Source organism: Eleutherodactylus coqui, chromosome 1 (assembly GCF_035609145.1).
Source record: "Eleutherodactylus coqui strain aEleCoq1 chromosome 1, aEleCoq1.hap1, whole genome shotgun sequence".
Classification (NCBI taxonomy): domain Eukaryota; kingdom Metazoa; phylum Chordata; class Amphibia; order Anura; family Eleutherodactylidae; genus Eleutherodactylus; species Eleutherodactylus coqui.
This window is the reverse complement of record NC_089837.1, coordinates 267,399,477-267,419,741: the sequence shown is the minus strand read 5'-3', so window position 1 is coordinate 267,419,741 and position 20,265 is coordinate 267,399,477. Positions and strand designations below refer to the sequence as shown.

At 45.5% G+C, this 20,265-nt stretch overlaps 1 protein-coding gene across 1 annotated transcript in view; it reads left to right on the top strand.

Annotated features, from left to right (window-relative positions):
* Window positions 1-20,055, top strand: part of LOC136611720 (troponin T, cardiac muscle isoforms-like) — a 465,566-nt gene extending 445,511 nt beyond the window's left edge. Inside the window, exon 13 of the mRNA XM_066591524.1 lies at window positions 19,882-20,055. Coding sequence (XP_066447621.1) covers window positions 19,882-19,933 — 52 coding nt within the window. The 3' untranslated portion in view covers window positions 19,934-20,055. The remainder of the gene's footprint in view (window positions 1-19,881) is intronic.
* Window positions 20,056-20,265: the final 210 nt, after the last annotated feature.

The window sequence follows — 20,265 nt, the reverse complement described above, 5'->3', positions numbered from 1 at the left end:
AATCCTGTGCCACCTCCGTCAGGAGCTGCAAACGTGGGCATAGCAATGGGGAATCCTTGTGCCTACACAGTATTCATTCTGTCAAGGTGTCGCATAGCTCAATCGATACCGCAAGGGGAAAGTCATCAGCACTCTGCCCCCTACCCAAGTCAGTCAGTGTCTTTGTGCCAGACAGGTCAAACACCGCGATGGGAACTAAGTGGGCACCAACAGCATAGGTGGGTCCTAGGCAACCCAAGACATGAACAATAATTAAATCTGAGTGGCCAAACATGGCAGACTTGCATCACGCCCACGACATAAGCCTTGGCCCACAGCTTCAGCAATCGTAGGCAGGAAGCGGACTTTCACTGCACCCAGGACATAGGCCTCTGCACAAACCCTCAGCAATCGTGGGCCAAGAGCAGACTCCAATGCTAGCGTAGCTGTGCATGTCTCATTAGCGCTGTATTGCTCCTGTAGTTTGTTCCAATGCAGTGCCCCGGATAGTAGAGCTAACGTCATATGAAATACAGATGGGCTTCGGCCCACACTGCATGCCCCAGTTAGACTGTGTTTTTTTTTATAAGTAGACACAGGCAGGTACAACTCCCCTATGTGAAGTCCCTGTGGACCCACAGCATGGGTGGCTCCCTGGAACCCACCGGCGGTACATAAATAAATCCCATTGCAGTGCCCTGCACAGCTGAGGTAACATCAGATTAAATCCAGGTGGGCTTCGGCCCACACTGAATGCCCCAGTCAGACTAGGGTTTTTAATAAGTAGACACAGGCAAGTACAACTCCCCTATGTGAAGTCCGTGTGGACCCACAGCATGGGTAAGTCCCAGGAAGCCACCGGCGGTACATAAATAAATCCCATTGCAGTGCCCTGCACAGCTGAGGTAACATCAGACTAAATACAGGTGGGCTTTGGCCCACGCTGCATGCCCCAGTCAGACTGGGGTTTTTATAAGTAGACACAGGCAAGTACAACTCCCCTATGTGAAGTCCCTGTGGACCCACAGCATGGGTGGCTCCCTGGAACCCACCGGCGGTACATAAATAAATCCCATTGCAGTGCCCTGCATAGCTGAGGTAACGTTAGATTAAATACAGGTGGGCTTCGGCCCACACTGCATGCCCCAGTCAGACTGGGGTTTTTATAAGTAGACACAGGCAGGTACAACTCCCCTATGTGAAGTCTGTGTGGACCCACAGCATGGGTGGGTCCCAGAAAGCCACCGGCGGTAAATAAATAAATCCCATTGCAGTGCCCTGGACAGCAGAGCTAACGTCAGATTAAATACAGGTGGTAGTGGATTAATGGGAATACGGGCACATCAGATGATTTTTCTTTGCTTTATTCTTTCATTATGCTCGTACAATCAGGTACATGATACAAACAAGAACGCGTTTCGGCGTAATGCCTTGTTCACCTCAATCCATGTTGTATAACTTCCTGATTTATAGGTTAAAAACAATTATCTCTAATTACAAACTACCTGATTCATTAACTCCTTCATCACATTTGGTTCGTTACTAGTTCTCTTCCCTCAGAACATGTTACTTAACCCTTACTAGATAATTGATCTATATAGATCATTATACATTAATCATAAAACCCTTGCGGCAATTATAAATCTTCCATTAATATATTATTGTTTTGCACCAAAAATCCTATATGATATAGTATATATTCACCAATTATACCTAAAACCATCTCACAAGATTTCACTGTATTTTCCATATTGAAACTTTCATAATACATAAGTGTGATTCTTACACTCACATTGTATGTTATGATTTCCTTACAACCAACTTTTATCCGAAAAATCCATTAATTACTTCATTTTTTGGATTTCTGCTTATTGCAATATAATCGCATTATAATCGCATAGAAAATGCATAAGGGTTGAATGTGATGGAAATTCTCAGAATTTTCTCTGCAACAATCTCCACATCTCCGTTTATCAATAAACATTTGTTTTTTCGTAATTTGCTACTTGCCGCTATAAAATCGCATTACAATTGCATAGAAAACGCATAAGGGTTGAATGTAATGGAAATCCTCAGAATTTACCTTGCAACAATATCCGTGTCTCAATTTATCAATAGACATTTATTTATCAATAGACATTTATTTTTTCTTAATTTGCTGCTTGCTGCAATATAATCGCATTACAATCGCATAGAAATCGCATGAAAGTGAAAATTTTCAGAATTTTTCCTGAAACCATCTCCTGGTGAAAAACAATTTCAGATAAAAGGGTATATGAACTGTAATTCCTTTAATATAATCTACATAGTAATGTGCACAGAATGTAAGCTTATGTACGTGGGTTGTACTATACGTAAACTACGAACGCGCATGACAGAACACATTAGGAAAATAGAAAAGGGCAACAAAAACCATTCAAGAGTAACGAAACATTTCATAGAAGTCCATGGCGGAAATATGAGAGATTTGGCATATTTTGGGATAGAAAGGATAACTAGAAGAAGAATACAGAAAGTGGATCGCTCAGCAGTACTAAAACGAGAGGGTTATTGGATACTCACTTTAAATACACGACAACCAAAAGGGTTAAATGTAAAAACAGATTTATTATATTTGTATTAGGGCTCTTTAAAAATTGAGAATTAATATAGTAAATAATGGATCACATACTTTAAGAAAAACAATATAATCTTCACGTAACTTGCATGCGATTACAATGCGGTTATAGTGCGACCAACATAAAATCAGCAGAAAATAAGTGTCTACTTATGAACTAAGATATGGAGATGGTTTCAACCCTTATGCGTTTTCTATGCGATTATAATGCGATTATATTGCAATAAGCAGAACTCCAAAAAATCAAGTAATTAATGGATTTTTCGGATAAAAGCTGGTTGTAAGGAAATCATAACATACATAAGTGTGATTCTTACACTCACATTGTATTATGAAAGTTTCAATATGGAAAATACAGTGAAATCTTGTGAGATGGTTTTAGATATAAACTATTGGTGAATCAGATTAAATACAGGTGGGCTTCAGCCCACACTGCATGCCCCAGTTAGACTGGGGTTTTTAATAAGTAGGCACAGGCAGGTACAACTCCCCTATGTGAAGTCCCTGTGGACACACAGCATGGGTGGCTCCCTGGAACCCACCGGCGGTACATAAATAAATCCCATTGCAGTGCCCTGCACAGCTGAGGTAACGTCAGATTAAACACAGGTGGGCTTCGGCCCACACTGCATGCCCCAGTCAGACTAAGATTTTTTATAAGTATACACAGGCAGGTACAACTCCCTAATGTGAAGTCCGTGTGGACCCACAGCATGGGTGGGTCCCAGGAAGCCACTGGCGGTACATAAATAAATCCCATTGCAGTGCCCTGCACAGCTGAGGTAACGTCAGATTAAATACAGGTGGGCTTCGGCCCACACTGCATGTCCCAGTCAGACTAAGGTTTTTTATAAGTATACACAGGCAGGTACAACTCCCTAATGTGAAGTCCGTGTGGACCCACAGCATGGGTGGGTCCCAGGAAGCCACTGGCGGTACATAAATAAATCCCATTTCAGTGCCCTGCACAGCTGAGGTAACGTCAGATTAAATAAAGGTTGTCTTCGGCCCACACTGCATGCCCCAGTCAGACTGGGGTTTTCATAAGTATACACAGGCAGGTACAACTCCCCTATGTGAAGTCTCTGTGGATTCACAGCATGGGTGGCTCCCTGGAACCCACCGGCAGTACATAAATAAATCCCATTGCAGGGCCCTGCACAGCTGAGGTAACATCAGATTAAATACAGGTGGGCTTCGGCCCACACTGCATGCCCCAGTCAGACTGGGGTTTTTTATAAGTATACACAGGCAGGTACAACTCCCTAATGTGAAGTCCGTGTGGACCCACAGCATGGGTGGGTCCCAGGAAGCCACCAGCGGTGCATAAATAAATCCCATTGCAGTGCCCTGCACAGCTGAGGTAACGTCAGATTAAATACAGGTGGGCTTCAGCCCACACTGCATGCCCCAGTCAGACTGGGTTTTTTTATAAGTATACACAGGCAGGTACAACTCCCTAATGTGAAGTCCGTGTGGACCCACAGCATGGGTGGGTCCCAGGAAGCCACCAGCGGTGCATAAGTAAAACCCATTGCAGTGCCCTGCACAGCTGAGGTAACGTCAGATTAAATACAGGTGGGCTTCAGCCCACACTGCTTGCCCCAGTCAGACTGGGTTTGCTATAAGTATACACAGGCAGGTACAACTCCCTAATGTGAAGTCCGTGTAGACCCACAGCATGGGTGGGTCCCAGGAAGCCACCGGCGGTACATAAATAAAATACCATTGCAATGCCCTGCACAGCTGAGGTAACGTCAGATTAAATACAGCTGGGCTTCGGCCCACACTGCATGCCCCAGTCAGATTGGGGTTTTTAATAAGTAGACACAGGCAGGTACAACTCCCCTATGTGAAGTCCCTGTGGACCCACAGCATGGATGGCTCCCTGGAACCCACCGGCGGTACATAAATAAATCCCATTGCAGTGCCCTGGACAGCAGAGCTAACGTCAGATAAAATACAGGTGGGCTTCAGCCCACACTGCATGCACTAGTCAGTTTGGGTTATTTTCTTTTGGGCCATGTACGTGGAACACCGCGATGGGAACACTTAGTGCACCGATAGTATACACAGACCCCTGTAATACTCCTGTAGCAAAGGTATAAGCTGACCCCACTAACAGTTATGTTGCAGAAGTCTAGGGAGACCCTATTAACACTTCCGTAGTAATAGTATAGCTGGACCCCAGTAACATTTCAGTAGCAGCAGTATAGGCAGAGCCCAGTATCAGTTTCATTTCATTAGTAACCTTATCGGCAGATCCCTGTAACATTTCCGTTACAGCAGTATAGACAGAGCCCAGTATTAGTGGGATTTCAGTAGTAAGAGTATAGACAGATAGACAACAGCTATATGGAAAAGCTAGTATTTTCTGAGACAAGAGAGGGGCATTTGATTGCAATGAAAAGGATATTCAAAGTACTGAAAGTCTGCACTCCTTCTCATCTCAAGCTGAAAAATGGAAAGGCTTCATTCCTATGGTTTCAGTTGTCCATTTCAAAGTGTTAGCAAATAGCAATCCAAGTTTCTGGCTACTACCACGCATCTTTCGTAAGAATTACCAAAGATGATCACAAGTAAAGGCCTCATCATCGGTCAGTCCAAAATCATTCTGGGAGTATGTGGTTCTCAGCTGGCCTGCTTCCATTAAGGATCGGTACCTGCTGCAACTCTGTCCCTTTCCCTGCAGGGATGCTGTGTTCTATAGTCACCTGTATTCCGACCTCACCTGTACGCTTATCTTTGGACTTAGCAGTACCAACAAGTTGGAAGCCACCATTGCTCTACCAGTTGGCTGAAAGCTTCAGCTAGGGATAACGGAATACTACCGCGGTTTTATTTATTTGGTTTTCGGAATGTGGCCAGGATTAAATGGGACATGGGGGGGGCTTTCTTATTGTGTCGTTTAAGGTGAAATTCTTGGACTGCCGCCAGACGGACCACTGCGAAAGCATTTGCCAAGAATGTTTTCATTGTTGGAGGAGGAGGAGAGGGATGTTTTTGAGGCAGTACGTGTCTTGTCTACTTGTCTGTGGTTATATGCACCTTACCAGTAACCGCGTTGGTGGGAAAGTGGTCGCGATTGTGGACCTATTACTGCGGTTTTATTTTGTTGATTTTCGGAATGTGGCCAGGATTAAGTGGGCCGTGGCAGGAGGGTGGGGGGGGCTCTCTTATTGTGTCGTTTAAGGTGAAATTCTTGGACTGCCGCCAGACGGACCACTGCGAAAGCATTTGCCAAGAATGTTTTCATTGTTGGAGGAGGAGGGGGGGATGTTTTTGAGGCAGTACGTGTTTTGTCCACTTGTCCGTGGTTATATGCACCTTCCCAGTAACCGCATCGCTGAAAAATTGCCGCGCCTGGGGACCTAGTAGCGCGGCCTCGCCACCATCTTCTCTTTGGGAAGCCTCCGTTTCCACAACCCTGTAACATAGCAGTAGCAGCAGTATATCAGCAGAGCCCAGAATTAGTAACATTTTAGTGGTAACAGTATGGGCAGACCCAGTAACATTACATTGGCAACAGTAGAGACAGACCCCAGTTACACTTCATTTGCAGCAGTAGAAACAGACCCTAGTAACATTTCAGTAGTATCAGTAGGTACAGGCCCCAGTAACATTCCAGTTCCAGCAGTGCAGACAGACCCCAGTAGTATTTCAGTAGTAATAACAGTATAGACAGACCCCTTAAACATTTCCATAGCAGCAGTGTAGGCTGACCCCAGTAACATTTCATTTGCAGCAGTATAGACAGACTCCAGTAACATTCCAGTAGCAGCAGTCTCGGCAGAGCCCAGTAACATTTCAGTTGTAACAGTATAGACAGACCCCAGTAGCATTTCATTTGCAGCAGCATAGACAGACCCCAGTAACATTTCATTTACAGCAGTATTGACAGACCCCAGTAACATTTCAATAGTAGTAATAGTATAGACAGACCCCTTTAACATTTCCATAGCAGCAATGTAGGCTGACCCAAGTAACATTTCATTTGCAGCAGTATTGACAGACTGCAGTAACTTTTCAGTTGTAGTAACAGTATAGACAGACCCCAGTAACATTTCCGTTGCAGCAGTATAGGCACAGCAGCACATTAACATTTCCGTTGCAGCAGTATAGGCAGAGCCCAGTATTTGTAACATTTCAGTAGTAGCAGTATAGTCAGACCCCAGTAACATTTATGTAGAAGCAGTATGGGCAAAGCAGCAGATTCACATTTCCCTTGCAGCAGTATAGGGAGAGCACAGCATTTGTAAAATTTCAGTACTTGCAGTATAGACAGACCCCAGTAACAATTACGTAGAAGCAGTATGGGCAAAGCAGCAAAAAAACATTTCCCTTGCAGCAGTATAGGGAGAGCACAGTACTTGTAACATTTCAGTAGTAGCAGTATAGTCAGGCCCCAGTAACATTTACGAGAAGCAGTATGGGCAAAGCAGCAGATTCACATTTCCCTTGCAGCAGTGTAGGGAGAGCACAGTATTTGTAACATTTCAGTAGTAGCAGTATAGACAGTCCCCAGTAACATTTACGTAGAAGCAGTATAGGGAGAGACCAGTATTAGTTACATTTCAGTAGTAGCAGTATACACAGGCCCCAGTAACATTTACGTTGAAGCAGTATGGGCAGAGCCCAGTATTAGTTACATTTCTGTTATAGCAGTATAGACAGGCCCCAGTAACATTTCCGTTGAAGCAGTATGGGCAGAGCCCAGTATTAGTAACATTACAGTAGTAACAGTATACACAAACCAAGGTAACATTTCAGGAGCAGAAGTATCGGCAGACCGAAGTTACATTTCTGTTGCAGAAGTATAGTCAGACCCCTCTAGCATTACTGTGGCAGAAGTATAGGTAGGCAGAACAGAGTTACATTTCTGTAGCAAAAGTGTAGGCCAACCCTAGACACAGTGGTGTACCATGAGTGCAGGCGAAGCCCATAAAAATTACTTGGATTACATTCTAGGCGATGCCCCAAAAAATTGGTGTACCAACAGTACAAATGTACCCCAGAAAAATTGCCCATGCCCAACCCAGAGGGCAGGTGAAACCCATTAATCGCTCAGCTTACTGTGGCTTATTTTGTAACTAGGCCTGGAGGCAGCCCAGTTAAAATAAAAATTGGTTCAGGTGGAAGTTTCAATGCTTTAATGAGAATTGAAACGTATAAATATTGTTTAGAAAAGTTATATGAGCCTTTTGGGCCACAGAAAAATTGCCCGTTCGGGATGATTACGTGAGGCTACAGGAGGAGGAGCAGGAGGAGGAGGACGAATATCATACACAGATTGACAAAGGTAAAGGTCCCCATTTTTTTAGGTGATAGAGAACAATGCTTGCATTCGCGGTTGCAGCGAAAATAATCTTTAGGTACCACTGCTGTCTGCTGGTGAAGAAGAGAAGTCTGGGGAAATCCAGGCTTTGTTCATCTTTATGAGTGTAAGCCTGTCGGCACTGTCAGTTGACAGGTGGGTACGCTTATCCGTGATGATTCCCCCAGCTGAACTAAACACCCTCTCTGACAAGACGCTAGCCGCAGGGCAAGCCAGCACCTCCAGGGCATACAGCGCGAGTTCGTGCCACGTGTCCAGCTTTGACACCCAGTAGTTGTACAGAGCAGAGGCGTCACGGAGGACAGTGGTACGATTGGCTATGTACTCCCTCACCATCTTTTTACAGTGCTCCCTCCAACCCAGCCTTGACTGGGGAGTTGTGACACAGTCTTGCTGGGGAGCCATAAAGCTGGCAAAGGCCTTGGAGAGTGTTCCCCTGCCTGCGCTGAACATGCTGCCTGATTTCCGCGCCTCCCCTTCTACTTGGCCCTCGGAACTGGGCCTTCTGCCACTTGCGCTGTCGGATGGGAAGTTTACCATCAGTTTGTCCACCAGGGCCCTGTGGTATTGCATCACTCTCGAACCCCTTTCCTCTTCGGGAATGAGAGTGGAAAGGTTCTCCTTATACCGTGGGTCGAGCAGTGTATACACCCAGTAATCCGTAGTGGCCAGAATGCGTCTAACGCGAGGGTCACGAGAAAGGCATCCTAACATGAAGTCAGCCATGTGTGCCAGGGTACCTCTACGCAACACATGGCAGTCCTCACTAAGAAGATCACTTTGAGGATCCTCCTCCTCGTCCACAGGCCATACATGCTGAATGGATGAGAGGCAAGCAGCATGGGTACCCTCTGCAGTGGGCCCAGCTGTCTCTTCCTCCTCCTCCTCAGGCTCCTCAACGCGCTGAGATATAGACATGAGGGTGCTCTGACTATCCAGTGACATACTGTCTTGCCCCGTCTCCATTTCCGACCACAAAGCGTCAGCCTTTATGCTTTGCAGGGAACTTCTCAACAGGCATAGCAGGGGAATGGTGACGCTCACCATCTGGGTAGACTCCTCAAAATTTCCAAGGACCTGGCAGATATCTGCCATCCAGGCCCACTCCTCTGTAAAGAATTGAGGAGGCTGACTCCCAATACGCCGCCAATGTTGGAGTTGGTATTCCACTATAGCTCTACGCTGCTCATACAGCCGGGCCAACATGTGGAGCATAGAGTTCCACCGTGTGGGCACGTCGCAAAGCAGTTGGTGCACTGGCAGATTAAACCAATGCTGCAGGTTCGGCAGGGTGGCAGCGTCCGTGTTGGACTTGCGGAAATGTGCGCTGACCCGGCGCACCTTGCCGAGAAGGTCTGACAATTGTGGGTAGCCTTTCAGAAACCGCTGAACCACCAAATTAAAGATGTGGGAAAGGCATGGCACGTGCATGAGGCTGCCGAGCTGCAGAGCCACCATCAGGTTACGACCGTTGTCACACACGACCATGCCCAGTTGGAGGCTCAGTGGCGAAAGCCAGCAGTCGGTCTGCTCTGTCAGGCCATGCAACAGTTCGTGGGCCGTGTGCCTCTTCTCTCCTAAGCTGAGTAGTTTCAGCACGGCCTGCTGACGCTTGCCGACCGCTGTGCTGCCGCGCCACACCTACTGCTGGCGACGTGCTGCTGCTGACACGTCTTGATTGCGAGGTAGAGGTTGCGTTGGAGGAGGAGGAGGAGGAGGAAGGTTTAGTGGAGGAAGCATACACCGCCGAAGATACCAGCACCGATCTGGGGCCCGCAATTCTGGGGGTGGGTAGGACATGAGCGGTCCCAGGCTCTGACTCGGTCCCAGCCTCCACTAAATTCACCCAATGTGCCGTCAGGGAGATATAGTGGCCCTGCCCGCCTGTGCTTGTCCACGTGTCTGTTGTTAAGTTGACCTTGCCAGTAACCGCGTTGGTGAGGGCGCGTACAATGGTGCGTGAGGTGCCCGGTGTGTTTTTCTGTCTGGGAGGAAAGAAATAAAGAAACTTCATTGCTTTGCACCTTGATCTGCTGTTTCCACTACTTCATCAACATTTGTACAATGGTGCGTGAGACGTGGTCGCGCAGGGCTGGGACGGCACACCGTGAAAATTAGTGGCGACTGGGGACAGAGTAGCGCGGGGCCACCACCGCGATCATGTTTTTGAAAGCCTCAGTTTCCACAAGCCTGTAGGGGAGCATCTCCAGGCTGATCAATTTGGCTATGTGGACATTTAAAGCTTGAGCGTGCGGGTGCGTGGCGGCGTATTTGCACTTTCGCTCCAACTATTCTCTTAGCGACAGCTGGACGCTGCGCTGAGAGACATTGCTGGATGGGGCCGAGGACAGCAGAGGTGAGGGTGTGGGTCCAGGCCAGGAGATGCTCGTGCCTGTGTCGTGAGAGGTGGGTTGGATCTCAGTGGCAGCTTGGGGCCCAGGGGGAGAGGCAGTAGCGCAAGCCGGAGTCGGTGAACGGCCTTCGTCCCACCTTGTGGGGTGCTTGGCCATCATATGCCTGCGCATGCTGGTGGTGGTGAGGCTGGTGCTGGTGGCTCCCTGGCTGATCTTGGCGTGACAAAGGTAGCACACCACTGTTCGTCGGTCGTCCACGGTCTCAGTGAAAAACTGCCACACCTTTAAGCACCTTGGCCTCTGCACGGTGGCTTGGCGCGAGGGGGTGCTTTGGGAAACAGCTAGTGGATTATTCACTCTGGCCCTGCCTCTACCCCTGGCCACCCCACTGCCTCTTCCAACCTGTCCTGCGGCTGCAATTGCCTCCCCCTCTGAAGACCTGTCCTCAGTTGGCTTATCACACTAGGATCCTCTGTGCGCTCCTCCCTCGGACTTACTGCCCTCACTACTTCCTCACTGATAGACAACTGTGTCTCATCGTCATCGTCCTTCTCACCCACTGAAAGCTCTTGAGACAGTTGCCGGAAGTCCCCAGCCTCATCCCCCGGACCCCAGGAACTTTCCAAAGGTTGGGCATCGGTCACGACAAACTCCTCCGGTGGGAGAGGAACCATTGTTGCCCAATCTGGGCAGGGGCCCGAGAACAGTTCCTGGGAGTCTGCCTGCTCCTCAGAATGTGTCATTTTCATGGAGTGAGGAGGCTGGGAGGAAGGAGGAGCAGCAGCCAGAGGATTCAGAGTTGCAGCAGTGGACGGCGTAGAAGACTGGGTGATTGATAGATTGCTGGATGCACTTTCTGCCATCCACGACAGGACCTGCTCACACTGCTCGTTTTTTAATAAAGGTCTACGACGTGGACCCAAAAATTGTTATATGAAGCTGAAGACCCCAGAAACTGTTCTCTCTCCTACTCCCGCAGCAGCCGGCTGTGATTCGTCTGGACCAGGAACTCGGCCTATATCCACACCCTCACTTGGAATTCCGCGTCCCCGCCCGCGTCCACATCCTCTACCCCCATCCCTACCCTTCAGCATGGTGGATTAAGAATCGAGCAGACACTGAGCGGTGTAAAAAATGTTGTGAATTATTGCCGCGCAGTTGGTGGCTGCCAGTGGTTATACAACGCAAAATGAAGCCAGAGATAAATTATAACGAAGGATGCAAGCAGGACTAGCTGTGCAGTATGCAGTTGTGATGCACCTGAAGTCACACAGGCCACGCAGTAATATGCACTGGGTTACAAGCAGCCACCAAAGGAATTCTTTTTTTAAATTGTTTTTTTTCAATGCAATGCAGGCAATAAAGCATGCATTGGACTTTCCCTCTATGGCTGCCTGGCACCATACACTGTGCCGGCAACTGACTGGTAACACAGAGCGGTGAAAAAAATTAGTGCTTTCTTGGCGTGCACTTGGAGGCAGAGAGCACTTACGTTACGCTAACTGCCCCCAGCAAAAATTGTAACTGAAGTCTGAACGCAGGCCTTGCTGTGCACTATGCAGTTAAGATGCACCTGAAGTCCCACAGGCCACGCAGTAATATGCACTGTGTTACAAGCAGCCATCAAAAGAAATTCTTTTTTTAAATTGTTTTTTTCCAATGCAATGCAGGCAATGGAGCATGTATTGGACTTTCCCTCTATGGCTGTCTGGCACCATACACTGTGCCGGCAACTGACTGGTAACACAGAGCGGTGAAAAAAATTAGTGCTTTCTTGGCGTGCACTTGGAGACAGAGAGCGCTTACGTTACGCAAACTGCCCCCAGCAAAAATTGTAACTGAAGGCTGAACGCAGGCCTTGCTGTGCACTATGCAGTTGAGATGCACCTGAAGTCCCACAGGCCACGCAGTAATATGCACTGGGTTACAAGCAGCCGTAAAAAGGAATTCTTTTTTTAAATTGTTTTTTTCAATTGCAATGCAGGCAATGGAGCGTGTATTGGACTTTCCCTGTATGGCTGTCTGGCACCATACACTGTGCCGGCAACTGACTGGTAACACAGAGTGGTGAAAAAAATTAGTACTTTCTTGGAGTGCACTTGCAGGCAGAGAGCACTTATGTTACGCAAACTGCCCCCAGCAAAAATTGTAACTGAAGGCTGAACGCAGGCCTTGCTGTGCACTATGCAGTTGAGATGCACCTGAAGTCCTACAGGCCACGCAGTAATATGCACTGGGTTACAAGCAGCCGTAAAAAGGATTTCTTTTTTAAAATTGTTTTTTTCCAATGCAATGCAGGCAATGGAGTGTGTATTGGACTTTCCCTGTATGGCTGCCTAGCACCATACACTGTGCCGGCAACTGACTGGTAACACAGAGCGGTGAAAAAAATTAGTACTTTCTTGGCGTGCACTTGCAGGCAGAGAGCGCTTACATTACGCTAACTGCACCCAGCAAAAAATGTAACTGAAGGCTGAACTCAGGCCTTGCTGTGCAATGCTGGGGTACTACAACTCCCAGCAACCACGGAGTTAAATGCACAGGTAGCCCTAAGAAGGAGCGTTGGGATTGTTGTAGACAGGATTCCACACTACCACTGTCCCTGCCTCACCAATACTTCCCCTACACTACGTAGTACAGACTGCAGCCTGAGAACGCTATAGCTGTAATGGGGCTGCACGCCCGATATACGAAAAAAAAACAAGTGCAAAACTGCTCCAAGCAGCCACAACAGTAGTGCACTAGGTGAGCTGTGGCCCTAAGAAGGACCGTTGGGGTTCTTGTAGAGGCTAACACTATGCCTATACCAGCAGCAGCACTCTCCCTAATCTCTGCCAGTGTGCGTCTGTGGCGAGCCGCGGGCAGCGCTACTTTATTTACTCGGCGGTCACTTGATCTCTCCAGCCACTGCAGGGGGGTGGGATAGGGCTGGAACGTCACAGGAGGAAGTTGTAATGCCTTCCCTGCTAGTCTATTGGCCAGAAAATGGCACAAATTTTTCAGGGAAGGAAATGGAAGTGACTCGAACACCGCGTGGTGCACGTCTCGAGTAACGAGCATCTCGAACACCCTAATACTCGAACGAGCATCAAGCTCGGACAAGTATGCTCGCTCATCTCTAGTTACTATGTAAGTGCCTGACCTCCATAAAGCACCCGTTAATGACATAGACATTCTGGTACTATGTTATCACTCTATGCTGCTGACAAAGCCTTTGCAACATATATAACATTGTGTAGGCATATCACAGATGAAGTGGTTCTGTGGTAGCCCAAATTGTTGCTGCAGCTCCAGTAGACAATAAGCAACAGCAAGGTGTAAACACTGGAAGTGCAAGCACAATTTCCTGGTCTTTTCCGGCAGTGCTTGTAAACCTAGGTAGTTGTTACAAGATTACAAATTGGCACCACACATTATTTTTAAAAATGCCATCTGGTCTACGTGACTGAGTTTTGGGCTGCCTTCTCAATAATTCTTGCAAAGGATCTGCAATAGTGGCAAACTTTGGGATAAACCTCCTGTAATATCCTACAAAGCCTAAGAAACTGCGTACGTCTTTGAGTGTTTTGGGGTAAGCCACTTAGTTACTGCTTCTATCTTTTCAGGATCAGGGCTAACTCCTTGAAATCTTGGAAAGTGCTATCTGGGTATTGAACTGCTAACATTCTCAATGGCCTCAAGGGTTTCACTTGATCGCTGCTTCTGATTAAAAAATCTTTTTTCTTTTTTCAGATTTCAACCTAGCACCTCAGCACTGCAGGGGAAAAGTGCTAATCACTGAGCTAGATGCATTGAAGAGATAGCACTGTTTTAGAACTCTTAGAAAGTGTTCAGTACTTGTTTTAGGTGTGGGGGGGGGGGGGGTTATAACCTACAGTTCCATTCAAACTAATCTGGACCTAACCACACTTTTTGATGTACCTGACAAACTGAACTTATATTTATACCATCAATTCAGGGTGGGATTTTCATATAAAATTAAAGACGCTTTGGTCTACTACTCCCCTCCTGACATCTTGGGGATATTCATAGCCTTAGCCATTTGTATTGATTGTAGAATGCAAGAGAGGTAACAAAAAGAAAAAAAAATTGTGGGCCCTTCTATGTAGTACTTTTGAGTTGCTATTAGTTGCCATCTGAAAGTGAGTAATCTATACACGTTGGGTGTGTACATATAGAGTGCCATCAAAAACATTTGGTAGAGGGCTTATGTTTCTTCAGTTATGTCCTGAGTTATGTCAAAAAACTCCAACACCTAAATATTCATGTGAATAGTCATTTAGGTATAAAAGTGTGATTACTAAAGCCTCTCTCACACGAGCATTACGATTTTCACCTGCCTGCATCGGAGGCACAATCACACGTACGAGAGAGAGCCGCGACCAAGTTGCAGATAAATCTCACATTTTCTCGCTCATTTACATGGCCAGTTGTGGCATTTATATGCCGCAGCCCAGAATTCCTTTAGCTGGAATAAGTTCTTCAACTGGCTCAATAGAGCCAGCTGCTGCTAAACTCCCTCCCTTTGCTGACAGTTTCCATAGGCTTTTAGGTTGCTGCCGTATGATCACAGCTGAAAGATAGCCAAAACCTATCTTTTCTGGCCATATCAAAACATCCGCTGGTGTATTTAGCCGCGATGTCCTAGCTTTGCCAGCCGCTATGTCCTATCTTCGCCGGCCGGGATGTTTCGATGTGGCTGAAAATAGGCCGTCTGAACGAATAAATTGGAATCTAATGGCTCAGATTGTCACGATTTTGGCGACATATAATCACAGCAAAATAACCACGATAGAAGGCTTGTGTGAATAAGGCCTAAGGTATCCAATGCTAAGGGTGTTGGTTGAGGTGCTGGCTGAACCATTTTATTGCAGTAAGAGTTTTCATATTGATGGGGTTTGGTGTTAATTTGATTGCCTTTCATTTGGTAGCCATATTATATCAATTTTCCCGGAGGTAGAATTTCAACTTTGTCTACATCATGCAAAGAAAATCATTCTTTATGTCCTAAAACATTTACCCACACCTATATTTCTCAGTATGCCATGGTTGTCATTTTATAAACCTGGAGTGACATTTGCTCTAATAATTGTTTTAAGATTAGGGTTAATGGGGTACTTTATTGCCTCATTGCTTACAAAGTTACGGAGATGTATTTTTTAACCCGTTAGCTTCCATGCCTGTTTGCGTTTTAATGACCAGGCAAAATTTTGGAAATCTGACATGTGTCACTTTAACATAGAATACCACCATAAAGGTTTTGCATATCCAAGTTCTGACATTATTTTTTCACCACATATTGTACTTCATTAGGGTGGTCAAAATAGGTCAATTGCAATTGAAAATGTAAAAAAATAACAACTATCACAATTTACAAAAATTCTAATTGTTAATGAGGTATTTCCATCTGTCTACTTTATTCTGGAAGCACATTTGAAAAACTTTAGATTTTTTTTAGCAATTCAGGAGATTTAACATTTATTGATAAAATTTTGAGGAACATTTTGTTTTCGTACACCAAACCAAGATTGCAGAGCCTCATAGGTGACAGAATGATAGATATCCCCACAAATTACCCCATTTAAAAAATACACCCCTTAATGTATTCACTGAGGGCTGTCAAAAGTATTGACAACACAGTTTTTCCTCATGAGTTAATGCAATTTAGAAGAGAAAAAATAAAATATCATATAATTGCAAATATATTATTTTAGAGACTGTTTTTTTTTCTATAGTGCACATGAAAATGAAGATTTGCATCCCAAAATGGATACCCCTGTTTGTCCTGTGTTCATAAACATAGCTATTGTGGCTCTAATCCTATGTCTGTATGCACAACGGGGCCCAAAATGAAAGGAGCAGCCAGTGGCTTTCAGTACAGTCATTTTGCTCAAATGTTGTTTCAGGCTCCATTGCACGCTTGTAGAGCCTTGAGTTCCCAAAACAATAGAGAACCCAAATCTCAAAAACTAGACCCCTTAATGAATTTATCTATGGGTGTACTGCATATTTTTACCTCACAGTTTTTGAATGAATCCAAGCAAAGCAGAAGGAAAAAAATTACGATTTTTATCTTTTTGGCAATTGTGTCATTTTTAAAACAGTTTTTTTGTATAGCACACATATGAATGAAGACTTGCATCCCAAAATGGATACTCTTTTTGTCCTGTGTTCAGAAATATACCCATTGTAGCTCCAATCTGCTTACAGGACACATGGCTAAGCCTGTAATGGAGCGAATGCCCTTGGGCTTTTGAGGCTCCATTATACACGTGTAGAGGCATCAACCTGCCAAAACAATAGAACAACACCCACAAAGAAAACCATTTTGAAATCTAGACCCTTTAGCCTATTTATCTAAGTGTGTACTGAGCATTCTGACACCACAATTTATTTATCAATATTATTAAGCAGGGGAATAAATAAATAAAATTAATTTTTATTTCACAAAGATGTCAATTTCATGACAGTTTTCTTGGTTTCAAGCTGGAAAAACTGGGGGGGAAGTCCTCCAAATTTTATAGCACTGGTTCTTTTGTGCAATACCCCCATTGTAGCCCGAATTTGCTTACAGGACACATGGCTAGGTCTATTATGGAGGGAACATGCATTGGCTTTCAGGGCACAACTGAATAAATTCCAGGCCCCATTGCACACATGTGCAGAAAAAAAAATCCTCCCCCCTTCTTTTTGGCATTCCTCAAATCTTAGATAATAATTAGGGATGAGCAAGTATACTCGCTAAGGCACTACTCGCTCGAGTAATGTGCCTTAGCCGAGAATCTCCTCGCTCGTCCCGAAAGATTCGGGGGCCGGCGCGGGGCGGAGAGCTGCGGGGGAGAGCAGGGAGGAACGGAGGGGAGATCTCTCCCTCTCTCCCGCCCGCTCTCCCCTGCTCCCCGCCGCAACTCACCTGTCAGCTGCGGCGGCCCCTGAATCTTTAGGGACGAGCAGGGAGATACTCGGCTAAGGCACATTACTCGAGCGAGTAGTGCCTTAGCGAGTATACTCGCTCATCCCTAATAATAATGTAAAACTGTGTGGTATGTTTCAAAACTGAGGTAATTACTGGTTGAAATGGGCACGTGGGGCAATAAAACCGGGTATCCCTCCATCCCCCATGCTTGCTGCAAGCCCAACACTTTTTTGGGGGTATTTCTTGACCTCAGTTGCAGGGATGGGGTGTAAAAAGTGCTGCTCTGTGAACCTTTGAACCTCCTAAGACTCATAAGCTTCTTGAGGTGTGGTGATCTCAAACAGCAGGCACTCAACAAGCTGGTCCTGGAGCTGCTGGAAAGTGAGCGTTCCCTGGGACTTTTTGTAAATTACGTAGGCATTACAGGTAGCAATGTGAATAAGATAGACTGCTATCTTTTTATACCATGGGATAACGGTGATGATATGACAAGGGATCGCTCACTGGGGCCTCCAGTCACTGTTCCAGGCTCTAGGCTACCTTTGGGAGAAAGGAGATTTTACATTTCCTGGCCCTCCCCGACTTCAGCGTCCACCATTTTGCAGATGGGCACATGCGCAGAACCCAGGGTAGGATCATGGAGGATAATCGCGTCTGGGGACAAATCCAGAAGCCTCTGGTAAGAAGTTTCATCTTTTTTCACCAATCAAACCGCTGAGGGGAGATGAAACTTTAACTTTTTAAAGTTTTATTTTACTTTTATGTGATTGCCGTTATCCGTTGAATAACTGCAATCACACGACCAGGGAACACACACTGCGGGCCCCTGTGATAGCTCCAAGCTGACCGGTAGCCGATAGCAGGGAGCTGTCGCACTCCCCAACCCTGCAGCTGTGTTTTACAGGGCCGATGTGTTTTCACAGCCCTTTAGAATAGAGCTCATACCCCCATGATATGAAAACACATATGGGTAATCACTAAGGGGTTAAAGGCTGCCAGGAGATCAGTATCTCCTCTACTTGAAGGACACCGAAAGCTGATCTATGTGGGTATCTTACATGAACTGTTAGTAAGGTGTCATGATCTCACACTAGAGTCACTTGTGTAGCTGCTGCTGGCAGGGAATGTGATCAAGGAGGCAGCCAGGGTCGAGTACACAGGATGATGGTGCAGCACATAGGGTTTAAGCAGTAACTTAGTCGAAAGAGATAGCCGGGGTCTGGTACAAAAGATGGACGCTCAGTTGTAGAGTAGCAGGTATGTGGGAGTATAGCTTGGTTAGAGGCACAGGGCACAATAAATATGCAAGAAAGGAGGGTACAGGGCCAGGTTTATATAGGAGACTAATTGGGGAAGGTACAAGACACGGGGTGGACTAAACAGAGAAGACACAGAGCCAAGAACAGGAGATAAGAGATAAGGAACAAGGTATCAGGACTCAGGGGAGCTATCCAGTATGCTGAACATCTCAATAGGTTGGGCTACTGCTCGGGGGGCAGGAGGTCGCTGGTTCAAATCTTGACCTAAGGTCTCATTCACATGAGCGATGAGTCTTTACACTGCCTGCATTGTGGGTTAAAAATACTTGCTTGAAGAATAGTCGCACGAGGGGCTGCGGTGTATGTACACTGCAGCCCGATAATACCTCGGTCGGCATAAATCCTTGGAATTACTTCTAATGGTGCAATAGAGCCACCTGTCATGTTTCCGCAGTGTTGGACACTGCTAAACACACTCTCCCTTTTTTGGCAGCTCCCATAGAAGCCGCCAATGTATATCGGCCAAAAGATTGGGCAAATTTTATACATGGCCGGAAAAGTCACTTATTAAATCGGTCGCCAATGTTCTATCTTTTTGGCCGCAAGGTTTCGTCGTGGCTAAAAAAACGGTCATTTGAATGAATACATTGGAATGCAATGTTTCATACGGTCACAATTTTTTATTGCGGTCTAATTAGCTGCTTAAAAATGTTCGTGTGAATGAAGCCAAAGGTTGCAAAGTGTGTTTTTGTAGCTGACATAGAGAAGACCTCCAGCTGATGGAGTGATATATTTTACATTAGTTGGTACCATACAGGCAACAGTTTTCTTTTGTTGCTGCTGCATTTTATTTTTGTTTGATTGCAGCCTACTGAATAAACATGACCACATGTCAGCTAAAACCTATTTCTTGCTGCCTGTCTTTGTGGAAGAAAGAAATGCCTTTTATTTGAGCCCAGCAAAGGCAATCCCAAGCTACACCCTTACAATTTAATATTTGGTATACCATCATGTAGAAAGCTGAGGTAACAGTGTGGACTAATGATTATACGAGTATGGAGTTATCACAATGCGTTAACCATGGTAACGATTGCTATATCTGTGTTAAATGGAAGGTCACAAAGAAGGATGTTGTAGTAGTCTAGGTTAGAGATAAAAACTACATGCTCTAGCTTTTTTTCTGACTCAAGGTTAAGGAAGGAGCTGATAAGTACCACTTATCCCCTGCAATAAAAAGGGCCTCATAAAGATCGTTAAGTGCGAAATAAAAATGCTAGAAATTTTTTTGGGGAAAAAGTGTTGCTTTGAAGGCCAAATTATTGTTTGATTCTACAGGGGTTAAATATATGTCTTGTGTTCAAAGTGGCATATTTTTCATCTTGTATTGATGTAACTATAGCTGTTATATCTTTGTTTTGTAGTTCCAAAGGAGCCAGAGCTGGGAAAGGTATTTTGGGAGGACGATGGAAATGAACGTGTTCATCACAGAGAAATATGATGCCCACTGTATAAACATGGAAATAAATAATGGATAAATGAAGAGCAAAGCCACAAATTTACAGACATCTTGATATTAATATTCTCTTAAAAGAAACGTGTGTACATTAATTAATAAACAAAAATAGTGTGTTAATTAAGCAATTTCTTGACATTACTCAGTGGATATTTCTTAATTAGACTGAATGTTAAATAAGCACAGCACTCTAACTAAAGGTGCATTTACACGTGACAACTGTCAGGAAAATGATGCCCGAAAGGTCGTCCCTATTATGCTCACTTCTGTGCTGTTAACAGGAGCAAGTATC